The sequence below is a fragment of the Varroa destructor genome, unplaced genomic scaffold (genome assembly GCF_002443255.2).
Source record: "Varroa destructor unplaced genomic scaffold, Vdes_3.0 BEIS01000003.1, whole genome shotgun sequence".
NCBI lineage: Eukaryota > Metazoa > Arthropoda > Arachnida > Mesostigmata > Varroidae > Varroa > Varroa destructor.
Window position 1 is genome coordinate 5,473,634 of NW_019211456.1, and position 12,879 is coordinate 5,486,512.

Consider the following 12,879-nt stretch of genomic DNA (forward strand, 5'->3'; position numbering starts at 1 on the left):
GAGGCACCTGCCATTCGAAAACAGTACTACTAAAAAAAAGTGGATTACACGGCAGTTGTGTAATCGAAGAACATACTGGACTGTGTACCCGCATATATATCATTCGATAGATGTGGCGAATGACTGAGGAATATACTTAGGATATTTGTTAAGTCCAGCTTCTTATTTCAAATGTAATACCTGTAATAAAAAACTCGCCTTTATGTTTCAACCTTTACGTCCGGCATCCGGTAATTCCATCAGACGGCCTAGTGCATGAGATTCTACTCCTATTGTTACATAACGATTAACAAAAACCTGCTCAAGCGATCGCGTTCTCTAAAATGTTCATCTTCACTAGATTCACTGAAGTGACTACCTTAGCTATACAATGGTAAATGCTTGATTCCTTCCAAGAAAAATTGAAATTCAGGCCTGCCGCTGAATTAATTGAACTGACCATTACGATTGTGCCACAAGATTTCTGATAAAAACTAATATAGGTTCAAAGATAGTGGTATTAGGTCAAATAATCAAGTCTGTATTAAGTGTGGTACATGTTCATTATTAGGCCACAATACGAGAGTTTACGGTTTTACAAAGCAAGTCAACTAAGTTTTTACATACTTTACTATTACGAGAGTGTTTAAGAGTAGGCGTTTAGGCTATTTTTAAAATATACTTCATTGCCTGTGGGACAGGGTAATGCATTACGAGTTTTGCCTTGACTAATTTATACCATTTATACCATACAATAGTTCTATTATGTACCGCTTTAATTCAAGTAACGCACAAGTTGTCTTATTCACGCATGCAGTTATTTACACGAAGATGGACGTTTTACTAAGGTGGATTTAATTGGCATACATATTGATTTATTCATTAGAGTCCTTTCAGTTGTCTTAGGCCTGTAACTGCTTATTTGTAGTCGTAACTTATAGTGGTTTTTCGAACCTCCGTTTATGTACTGGCAATTCTATAGTGTTGCTTGATGCTGCTTTTATACTACATTATTATTAGCAAGCTTCTCAATGGTCTTCGTACATAGAAAAACAGAGATGCTTGCCAATTTAGGTTGTCTCATTAACTGCGTCTATTGTTTGTTACTTTCTGGTCTATTAGCGTTGAGCAGCTAATTTCTCGATTTCTATTAGATAACGTGATAGTTGCATATGATGCTTATCTGGATGCGTTGCTAACCTTATGTCGATGACAACTACGACAACTCCCAGAATTTTGGACAGAACAAATGGCCCGGCCTATGTAAAGCGCTCACTGCTTAACTACCAAGCGTCGATCTAAATTCGTGTTCCATAGCAATAGTGTTAGAGAAAAAGTTTTTGCATTGACATGTTTGCATCGATAGCAACGATCCTCCGGCTAACTGCGTGAGAAGGTAATTTCATTTACGGATCCTTACGAGAAACATATGAATATACAGTTAAGAAATCTTTTCTAAAGAAGAAGAACTCTAAAGTTTGAAAAAACACACATTGAGAAAGCCAGCATTCAAACTTATGGGTTTGTTTACTTAGTAGATACTTACCCTTATCATTGAACATTATAGTGTTGAATGATTCTCATGAATGAAAAGACAAATTCTTTTACTAGCCGAAGCTAGAGAAATAATGATGTAATTTATTTACGTCTTTGTCAACAGAGAAACGACAGAAAAGGAAAATAGAGAGAAAGAGGGTTGCTGGTGTGAATTACTTATCGCTGTCCTACATGTATTGATGTAATCAATATTACTATGGTTGTTGCTGTTGTCCTTATTCGTATATAATGTTCTATTGCGATATATTGAGAGAGACGACGACGAGGCGGTGTAAAAGGTTGTAGGTAACATACCGAAGATTTTACAGAATAGTTCATCCATGCAACATATATTATTCTTTTCACACATACATGTGCTGAAGACAAGAGACATCTTGCTGATTTCTACAACGCATAGATAAATTAACCCGTGATGCCCGTTCCTTATTATCATAATCGTTGTTATTGCAATGTGTTCAACTCTGTTACATCTAACATATCACCTACAACCTTTTACATCACCTACAACCTTCTACATCGTCCCTTCATCTTCGATCATGCCACACTGGCACTAGGTTTCGACAAATGGGCACCGAGTGGATGAACTCGAAAGCCTTCACCATTAAAACCCATTCATTTCGTCGACGTCCACAGTGGCCAGGTTGCCGACGAAAAGCTTAACGCAAGTAGCTTAAGCATCCTTTGTCTTCATGTACTTGATGAGGTCGATAACACGGTTACTGTATCCGTATTCGTTGTCGTACCATGCGACGAGTTTGACGAAATTCGGCGACAATGAGATGCCAGCCTTAGCATCGAAAATAGATGAGTGCGTATCACCTACGAAGTCGGTAGAGACAACCTCATCCTCGGTATAAGCCAAAACACCCTTCCACTGATCGGAATTGGCTGCAGCCTTAATCGCGGCCTTGATGTCATCGTACGAGGCATCTTTGCCAAGCCTTACTGTCAAATCTACGACCGACACGTCGGGAGTGGGTACACGGAAGGCCATACCTGTAATCATGATACCGTGCATAAAACGTAAATAATCATACCGTGCGGGTTGTCATTTACCCTTCGTACTTTGAAATTAAAATCATTTCATACACTCAAGTTTACGAGACTAGATACATTTACAAGAGTGTTCCACATTATTGCCAATATGTCCTTGGTGAATTTGCACTAGTTAAAAAGATCTTCAATGCGACAGTCTGAAGTTGACACCAAAGCTAACTGCAATATGCCAGCCTCCTTGTAGACGGGTATTTGCAAATAGGTACATGGCGCAGTTATACTTCTTAGTTATGTCGAATTTTCGTTTATGCACTTTATAAGTGTACGTAACATAAAGCCAATAATAAGAATAATACGTCACATACTTTTAATTTGGGGATTACCCTTGAAACGACCAATTTAAATTTGAAAATCGTTTAATTAAATTTTAAGTCGCTACTAACCGGTGAGTTTGCCATTGAGTTCAGGGATAACCTTCCCAACAGCTTTGGCAGCCCCGGTTGATGAAGGAATAATATTCTGGGCAGCACCACGTCCTCCGCGCCAGTCCTTCTTTGAAGGACCATCGACCGTTTTCTGGGTAGCCGTTGTTGCATGTACCGTTGTCATTAGACCCTCTAGAATAGTAAAGTTATCATGAATAACCTTAGCTAAAGGCGCAAGGCAATTAGTGGTACAAGAAGCGTTCGATACGATGTTCATTGACACATCATACTTCTCGTGGTTGACACCCATAACGAACATTGGCGCATCGGGTGATGGCGCTGAAATGATGACCTTTTTGGCACCGGCCTTGCGGTGAGCTTCGGCTTTTTCCAGTGACGTAAACACACCAGTTGATTCGACCACATATTCGGCGCCAGCCTTAGCCCATGGAATGCTCGCCGGATCAGACTCCTGGAAGACTTGTATTTTTTTGCCGTTGACGACAAGCATGCCACCCTCTTCTGAAACTGTCCCCTTGAAACGACCGTGAGTCGAATCGTACTTGAACATGTACACCTGTCACAGAAATTTAATTGAAAGTTAAAACTTCCATCCCCGTAACAACACTTTCTTGGGTGTTATTTTTGGGAAATTTTTATACTTTGTAATAGAAACCTCCTCCTCATTGTCGCTAGAAATATTTACCTATTGTTTTTTTTTATTTGACTAGAAGGTAGCTAAATTGAATAAGTACGCTTTAGTTTTCCAACGAGAGTTGCGTATGACTGTAAAGTCCGTAGGGTAGTGGAGATCACAGAAGAAACGCAAATAGAGGCAATTTTTACAAAAGTAATTTTTTGTATCTCTTGTTATTTGCGGCCATATCGTCGCTGTAGATCGCCTAGAACATAGTGCACATACTGCAGCCGATGAGAAAACCTTGGTCAGCGTTCATTCATCGTCACTTTGTTTGTCAGAGTAGAGATAAACTGCGCTCGTTGTTGGAGGGATCTCTCCAGATACAGCAAAGCGTGGATTAAATCTACGCCACGAGTGGTGGGTATCCATTAATAGTAAAGTAGAGTCGTATTCAATTCTATGATATTATCAAAAGGAAAATTGTGTGAACCAAGAACTAAGATTTATCTCTTGTCCAAAGAAAAGCAATCTGCTTCTTATTAAACTGTCTCACATCATTTAGTTTAGACCAGTAATGGTAACTAGCAAGGTTGTGTCGAATATCAAGAATTTTGACGGTTACTCCGCGATCGAAAACGTCGATGATTCTAGTTTCGTAATATATTTTTGTCACCAATAGAATATCCCTTGAAAAATAACATTGACTGCATATGTATAACGCAAACTGAATTATTTAAGATGTGAAAAATCAATCCATACAATTCCAAGCAAAACCAAATGCTTCGTGTTTACCTGACAAACTATGTTTCTAAAACGAAAGCTGTCTTAAACTTTCAAAAGCTTATTACCACATGTATTACCCTCAAAAGCTTATTACCACATGTATTGCCCATTTATATGTATATGTTTACACATATAGAGTATGATCAGACAGTTAACAGTTACCAATGCTACATACGGTTACGAAGCTCCCAGACTTCTTCATAATCTCCTAAGTCTGCTCGTGGGTGCCGCGTCAAGGTCGACCCCGAACAAATGCAACTGGCAATCTTCCACTGAGCAACTACAGCTATGTTATTTAGATACGGCCTACTAAATAGAACCCTTAAATCGCTCTCCTGATTTGGAAAAAATGGATTACTCGACGTGAACAGTTCCATCGTTGCTATCAGCCTCTGCATTACTCGACGCCACACGACTTACATCGCTAGTCCCTTTAACCTCCAGCACCGAACGCCTACAGTTATCGCACCAGCTTAGTTATGGCCAACAAGGCGTTAGGGACAACGCTAGCTTAATGACGGCGAGTGGCAGTGGCGTTTGATCCGCGCAACGCTTTTCGGAATAATGCCTTATATCAATTGCCTTCAACTGACCAAGAATACGTCGTGCTGTTACGTATCTCTTCGCCAGCGGCGCTGTAGGGTGGGAATGCATTCGAAGTTTTAAGGAAAAGTACCCACTACCAGGTAGCCCACTGGTAGGGATTAGTGGGTCCATTCGCGAGGCATACGATGGAGGGAACTATTGTTGGACACACAATGACAAAATGACAGTAATCAGTGCTTTCCTTCAAAAAACGTTCAGTACTTACCATGTAGGTGACATCGATGAAGGGATCGTTGACGGCAACAACATCAACACCCTTATCGAGCGCGGCACGTAAGACAAGACGTCCGATACGGCCAAATCCGTTGATGCCGACCTTAGCCATGGCTAGAACTTGTTGGTTAGCTAGGTAATGCTTAGAGAAGTGCTCGAGATCGACTAAATTATTGCTTCACGTTCGCTTCAGGGATACGCCACACCACAGTGTCCGACTGGTGTGAGTCGACTGTGGGAGAAAGGGCGCCGATAGCCGACCGCCAAGGTGACTTGCTCGGACGCATGCGCACCACTCGTTTGATGGCGCCACAAAGCGCGCTTTATTTGAATGGTGAGGTGGCGCGAAACCGACGGCGTACGTGACACAACGAAAAGCCATTTATAAAGTCATCTGTGTACAGACAGGAAGATGCGCGCAAACATTATGCCGGCCTAATAAAAACGACTCAAAACAGCTGTACGAACTGCTTCCTTATCCGTGTATTTTCTTGATGACAAGTGTAGGATTTAATACATCTGATACAGTTTTAAACAAAAATAATATATCTTAAGCATCCTATTCTAGTTAATAGATGTTGTGTAAAAATGCTGATGCGGATTTCACGTTAAGTTGATATCAGTGGATCAGTTAATCTCTAGGAAGGTCGATGAAAGTGTGTCATCGGTGCTGTTCAAAAGTTTGTTATAACGAAGTTGGGCAAAACAAAGTGATTTCAAGGTATTACGTTCGAATACTATAGCAAATGGTGTGATGTGTGCATTACTGACGTGAGCAAATTGAACCGAGATAATCGAAAACGCTGCTCACGATGAAATGAGTGATAGATAACCGTCTGATGTGCACAGTTTCCAGTTTTTTATGAACAAACCAGTAAATTAACACTTCTGCCGCATAGCATAGCAGCAGAAAGGTATACGGTTCATAGAAATTTAGCTGCGACACGATATAAGATGGAAAATGCAATGAATTATACAAATATGAAATTGAGTATCAAAATTAAAACTAAAACATTTTTTTATACACATTAAAATCCTCCAGCGTAGGTACTTCCACCAACGGCTCCCAGCGATGCTTGGCGCACGACCGCAACCACTTTCTCAGAGACGTCGAATAGGAAAGGTAAGACTCGTCGGTCGCCTGCCGTGTCATATGTCTCCGCTGACTATCGGCTGAAATTCAAAATTTAATAGTTCCACGCAGGGCACAGCATCGATAGGTAATCCTCGAAAAGCCATATAATCGCATAGGAAGTAACTGTCCTTCGACTTTAAGATCAATCAGTTTTTGTGAAAATGTTTTAGTATATACCAGAATAAGTTATATACGTATATATAGGTATTGAATTCTAATTCTTAGTCTAGGCAGTATACAGTAAGCAATTCTTATTTTAATGTTAATAACTTGTTACGCATGTCTAATCTCAGGCTGAAGTTAGCGAAATAATCTTTCACAGATGGTGATTTACGGTTTTAAAAACCTCAACAATAAACTCGCGCTTGATTAAATTCCGGTCATAATGACGCCTTCTGGACAAGTACTCTTGTTTTCTATAATTTGAACTTTTTGTAAGTAATATTACACTCGATATCTCTCACTGATTCAATGAATAAACTAATTCATGCGAAAGATAATTAACTACACTGTTGAGCCTTAAGTTAGTGTTTCCAGATTTGATAATGATGAACACCTCCAGAAATGAATGATTGAAAACAACATCGCCGTCATTATTGCAAATAGTTATTTGCTTAGTTATTGCAAAGTTATTGAATATTTTTATCATGAAAACCTCTTTTTACTAGGTAAGCTTTGAAAGTGTGTTTTACACACACATTACCATGACACAAATATATAAGTTGAACGCACATTGATAAAAGTTGAATAAAATAATTCGAAGAACTACATTTTGGATTGAAAGCTATTGACCAGTAACTGCCATATTACCATGAAATCTAAGCCAAAAAGCACAATGCTCTTGAAAATATTGTTCTTTGACTTATTTGTTACAACAGATAGCTTATATTGCATACAAGAAGACATTCACGGTACAGATTAATGTAACTGTTATAATTATTGCCAAATCAGTCACACTCAGCATGAAACCACTTCTAATGGTTTCCTGCCTTCGGGACGACAAAAGTAATGCTGAGCATGGACAATAGATATGGTCATAAAGAGCAGAACATGTTTAAGCTATAATAGAATGTATGGTGAATTTAAGACAATCTTATCAAACTGACTTCTATGTTGATATTTTACGTCATTATCTCATGAAAACGGATCATGGAAAGACTTCTTCAGTTTACCGGTCACTGCACAAATAGCTTCAACTAGTTTAAGAACAGTCACCCTTTTATTATTACCGTAACTACCAGATATTAATATGCGTTTAGATTATTCGTAAGGTAGTTGACAACCCCAACTCTCAAAAAAAAAAGTCATCAGCAAAAGCTCGTCAAGATTGAACTAACTCCCAGAAAAGCCACCTGACGAGATAGGCTAACAGAAAAGTCGTAGACTCATTATTTCCCAAAAATAGAAGGCGGCTTTCTGGCGAGTCTGAAAAACGCGTAATTTTGGGCTGAAGGAGTTTTCCTGGCAAGGCAGATCGCTTCGGCGATACGAAACTTGATTGAGGCAAGAAGAGGAAATCTTGCTGTTGATTATACCAGTGGATCTTGCTTGTTGTATATTGATATAGTTGTTTGCGACTTTGTTATGAACTAGTGTTGTCAGACGCGACGTTGGAGGGTGTGCGTGGCCTCTGGAGGCGCCTTTGAGGATCGTTCTTGCCGTCTGAGAATTGCCAACACTAACGCACCCGGCCATAAAACAAAGTTAGACACTGGAGAGACACACACGTATTCAACGTACACAGTCGTAGAGATTCACAATAGTATTCCGCAGCTTATACCGCTAGTAGAATACATCTGAGTCCTTTGGACAGCGAAAATGAAACGAGGTCATTCTCTTAGTGGCCAAAAACTGGCCGTTCATCTACATTGATTGATTGATATTCATGCTTTGATCAAATATTTAGGTCACGAGAACCTAATTCGAACAGGACTATGAGTACCTTCTATTAAAACCGATACTCAATTTTTTTTTTATTTCTTATAAATTAGTAAATTCTTGTTAGACATAATGGAGGGACCCGAAAATATCATTCGAAAGATTGGATTGGTTTTATATTACTAGAATAGGCCTACATATTTCAAAGATTTTAGTCGGAAAGCACGGTGCATTGCTTATGGTTTGGGTGAATGCAAATATTTTTACAGAACCTATGGATAGCTTCGAGAGAGAAAAAAAAAATTAACCTAACAGGTGAATAATATGATTATATAACTATCACGTCGGCCTTATATTTGAAATATAGCTCATCAGCCACGTGGGAGTATATCAATATACTGCCGTAACCCCAAAAAGTGTAGTTGAGCTTTTTAAAATTGCTCCATAAGTTGTGATTCTGTTACAAATGATTCGGTTCTTTTCACACATTAGATTTATCGTTGCAACTCAGACTATGCGAGAATTTCCGAAATGGTTTAGATGAAGAAATTAGAATTTGACATGGGCCTTCTCAAGGACAAGAATCGATCAATACAAATATTATATTAGTAACATTACTAAGGCTAGCGAAATTTCATTCCTTCATTGCGGCCGGCCGTTCTCTGAGGAGTGAATTAAAGTTTGACGATAGTCTGCAACACACCAGTGGTACCAACTTACACTTTTACCAAAAAAGTTACGTGACATATGTGTAAGCGTTCCCCTGCCAGATTTTATTTAAATAACGACTTATTTGAAACGAAAAGAGTTCAATAGAAAGGAGCTCATTGTATACATGTGTCTCACGCTTCTTAATGTTCGATTCCTTATACGCCTTCGGTAATTGTCCATGACTTGTAGCTATAAAGTCACATAAACGACTCGTTAGTGAAAACGGTAATTTGTTTCTGGAAATAGCAATGTTGCCTGTTTTTCTTTCTCCACAGCCTATTTGGTTGGAACATCTGCTGTCAAGCTCAAATAATAGGTAGTTCTCATTGTTCATTTTTCAAGGTCAAATAGTTGTTGAAGTACTGAGGACAGTTGTGCCGTGCACAGGACGAACTCCATAACTATGAAGATCGTCCGAAAAGATTCACCACGTTTAAAAATGGGATTCTGGACCTGAAAGATGTACCCTACGCCGATCAACCATCCGAGATCAATGAGGATCTTGGACAGTAAACCAGACACTAGTTAGTAGAGAAATTAAACTGCGAACATTTGACTTTCGTCAGACGTCTTGAATTTACAGAACTTTATCAAAAATTAGCACCCTGGTAGGAGGCGAACGTAGAAGCACGGCTTCTTCTGGCTTTACGCTTGGCACCAAGCAACGTGCACCCACGATGACAAGTTCTTACACAGAATTGTTACGGATAAGAAGAAATGATATCTCCATATCGATATGAAAAGAAAGAAGTGGGTAACTCCGGAAAATGAGCCTAAGCTTAGAGTAGGGCTGGATCTTTATCTCGAAAATATTATGATTTGCTTTCAAAGGGAGTGGAGCTGTTTATACACCGGGAAATCCTTGAGAAGAATCAGACGGCCAACAGATACCTGTATATGAGCTAGTTACGTCGACTGAGCAAGACTGTTCAATAAAACAGGTTTGACGCATAAAACAAAGTCGCCTCCTCGAAGACAACGTTACGTCATACATGTAGATCGTTAAAGCCACTTCGCCAGAGTTTGAGTCCAAATTACGTGCCGATGTGTTGCTACGTTCTCCAATCATCGGTAAAGAAATTTGGAACAGTGCTTTTGACAGCAAGTGTATTTGACAGCAAAAACTATCTTTAACACCAGAGTCGAAACGTTCTGGAGATCGTGAAGTAAAATGGTTGAGAAAGAGGAGAAATTCATCGACGAATCCTTTATCAAAAAATTGATAATGACTGATTGATTTGACAAAAATGTCACCTTTATTCTCAAGTGGAAAAAATGATCTTACTTATCCTTTTATTTAACGTTAAAATTACAGATTTAATCTAGGGATCCTCATAAATGTCACCTATAACAACTTTGAACACTTCTATGAGGGTACACGCATAACATCGGATATGTCTGCGAAAGTTAATTCAAAACAGGGCGTTTCGTTTCAACATCTTGCAAAAAACATTACTTGGCAAATTAAAATTAGAAGAACCATAATAACGAGAAATTCGCGCATCGAATTTGTAAAGAAAATTTAACTTCTCAAAAACTGTCCACCTTATGGCACCTGCATCAACATTATTATCTACGCTTTCGAAAAAAACGGAATTGTAAATTATCTTTGTCGATGAATAGGTTCCTTTAAAACCAGCTGGACGAACTATCAGACAGCTAATGACGTAGTACATTCATTGTTAATATGTTCGTAGGAATGATAAGCACGTGAAACGCCCCACGGTTTGCGCGAATGAACGTGGAATGATATGACCAAAAACAGAGATTTTAAATGTTCAGTAAGATTAACACCTCTCCTGTGCAATCAGACAATGTGTCACGAAAAAGCTACGTCTTCATATAGTGGATTACGAGGAGGAAATAAGTGTCAGAATTAGAGCGATTTTGTATATTTCTATACAATAAAGGTTTAGCTCCTGCTGCCGAAATGACTAAAAACGGGGCTTGGATCGCTGGTTCTATGGTGCATTAAGATTATTCTCGCTCTTCGCATCAAACGTGCGTTTAATAAATGAAATTAAATGCACTGAACGTATTCTAACGCAATTTCCTCAATACATTATTCCAATACATAAAAACTTCATTATATGCAAACGATCGATTTCACATATTTTTCATGTTTTTTTTTTCTTTTTATATATACAATTGTTGTGTATATATACACAACATACGATTGTGAACGCATTTGGTCTATAACATGTAGCCGAATACAATTCACAACCTTTGATCTTAGTAAATCATCTCTTTCAACTCCGGAAGTTTTGTAAACATTCGCGTAATTTCTATAGCCATAACCTCCACTGGTTTGACACTCCTTGATAATGTATGCTACGAAGACTTTAGGTGATATTACCACATGGATCATATTCACTGCGATAAGCAGAATATAATGCGCGGTCTTCGATAAAGCTTTCTACAAGCAGGAGAAAGCGCCTGGTGGTCTTTGGTAGGACTTTTTATTGTACCTAGTCCCTTGTACTTAGGCTCGTGGCCAACAAGGCATTATGTAGTACAGGACGGGCAAACCAGTAAAGATTTGTGAATGCTTAATCGATTACTGAAAGAATTTTACCTTAGGATCGTGCAATTCCTATTACGCTAACAAGGCTATTTAATCAATTGTTATAACGCCACACTTGCATTGGCATTAAAGAGCATATTATAGGATACTGTAAAAGAAATGCAGGCATGAAAAATGGTGGAGGTGGCCGTTAAAAATACACCTCAACTAACTGCAATTTGCCTTAATGCAGCTGTTATTGTTATGTCTGATGCAACTTGTTCTACCACTGACATACATATATGTACATACAAACATATAGCACTTACTTCAAAAAAAATTCTAAATTTGCATCATGTAAGGCACTCATAAGACGAACGTTCGCACACTATGGTCATCAATATTTCAACTTGCATATTATATTGGTCTAGACTTGACTAACTGAATGCAAAGTAGTTTCCCTTATGCCTCTATCTATGTATGTGTATCTATGTAATCCTGAGTGTTGCCTTTCCATTTTTTTCTGACTTTGTAGTTCTCTAGCTCAATGATGGATGACAGTACGTTCACATAACTGCCTCGAAGATTGTTATGTGTTGAGTGAGCTTCGTTCGTTCCTTCCAACGACTGTTTGGTTCACTTCTGGCACGCGTATTGATGCGTACGTCCGTCTACCCGTATACTTCGCGATAGCTCCCCGTGTCGCGACAAAGCGAACGGCACCATCTGCCAATTAGTGTCATTGCCTCAGATCGGCTTGCTTTATCCATCGGTCTCCAGTTCGCATCAATTACTCATGCGACCGATTCGTCTACTTTATTTCTAGCCTCTTATTCGGTTTTGGACTAGGTTATCTAGTTATCGGTTGCTTCTTAAGACCTATACGCTGCTTGGCAATAAGAATCAATATCGCACCTTCCCGCCCCTCTCAGTTACGTACAGACCATGCTCGGTCTTTCATTTCTTGATTGTCCATGCGCATCTGTGTGGGTTTGTGTGTCGGCTCTGTTGGTTCCGCAGGCCAACCGGCCAGCTTTACTACGCACCTGCTGTTGTTGGCCACTCAATAAATACGCGTGAGACCTCGCTCTCTTGTGTTTTCGGCTGATTCAGTTTCACCGTACGCTCTTCCTGCTTCTCCATGTCCTCCTCCTCCTCCGTTTCACTCGCCCTCCCATTGAGACGTGAGTGCTGTCGGAATTGTGCAGGGAGTGACCGCACTCAGTGTGAAAGATCTGGCAACCTGCCGCTCTAGCCGCTGCTGCGGTCCAAGAAGCCAAAAAGCCAGAGAGCCACCGGTGTCAGCTATAGTTTTCAAAACGGAGCGGACAGTGGGAATGGGCTGACGGTAGCAGGAACGGCGGCGGCGAAGGGTGCAAGGTTGACTCAGTGGCAGACGGCTGGGAAAGGGCACATAGAAAGGAGGTGAAGTTTAGCGGCGCCGCGATCTGTG

General features: G+C 39.7%; 1 protein-coding gene and 2 long non-coding RNA genes across 5 annotated transcripts; 1 reads left to right on the forward strand and 2 right to left on the reverse strand.

The window, feature by feature from the left end:
* Positions 1–1,578: 1,578 nt before the first annotated feature.
* Positions 1,579–5,446, reverse strand: LOC111247883 (glyceraldehyde-3-phosphate dehydrogenase-like). The gene is made up of 3 exons (XM_022799398.2): positions 5,192–5,446; positions 2,976–3,534; positions 1,579–2,532 (listed from the first exon to the last, which is right to left on the reverse strand). Exons 1-3 carry the CDS (start codon positions 5,309–5,311, stop codon positions 2,207–2,209), a joined length of 1,005 nt encoding a protein of 334 aa, XP_022655133.1. The 5' UTR covers positions 5,312–5,446; the 3' UTR covers positions 1,579–2,206.
* A 12-nt stretch (positions 5,447–5,458) lies between these two features.
* LOC147756437 (uncharacterized) lies at positions 5,459–12,828 on the reverse strand. The gene is made up of 3 exons (XR_015322914.1): positions 12,473–12,828; positions 6,225–6,372; positions 5,459–5,593 (listed from the first exon to the last, which is right to left on the reverse strand). It is a non-coding gene; the product is annotated as an uncharacterized LOC147756437 (long non-coding RNA).
* LOC147756438 (uncharacterized) lies at positions 5,583–9,534 on the forward strand. 3 transcript variants are annotated; one of them, XR_015322917.1, is made up of 3 exons: positions 5,583–6,113; positions 6,247–6,322; positions 9,266–9,534. It is a non-coding gene; the product is annotated as an uncharacterized LOC147756438 (long non-coding RNA). The 3 variants fall into 3 exon arrangements; XR_015322916.1 differs by lacking the exon at positions 9,266–9,534 and adding an exon at positions 6,657–6,841 and having other exon boundaries at positions 6,242–6,322; XR_015322915.1 differs by lacking the exon at positions 9,266–9,534 and adding an exon at positions 6,657–6,841.
* Positions 12,829–12,879: the final 51 nt, after the last annotated feature.

Bases quoted from the DNA above. Each gene is read 5' to 3' on its own strand.
- LOC111247883 (XM_022799398.2), bottom strand. From the start codon at position 5,311: ATGGCTAAGGTCGGCATCAACGGATTTGGCCGTATCGGACGTCTTGTC. The intron at 3,535-5,191 runs GTAAGTACTGAA...TTTCTGTGACAG, and splicing joins TCATCGATGTCACCTACATG to GTGTACATGTTCAAGTACGA. The intron at 2,533-2,975 runs GTTAGTAGCGAC...TCATGATTACAG, and splicing joins ACTCAATGGCAAACTCACCG to GTATGGCCTTCCGTGTACCC.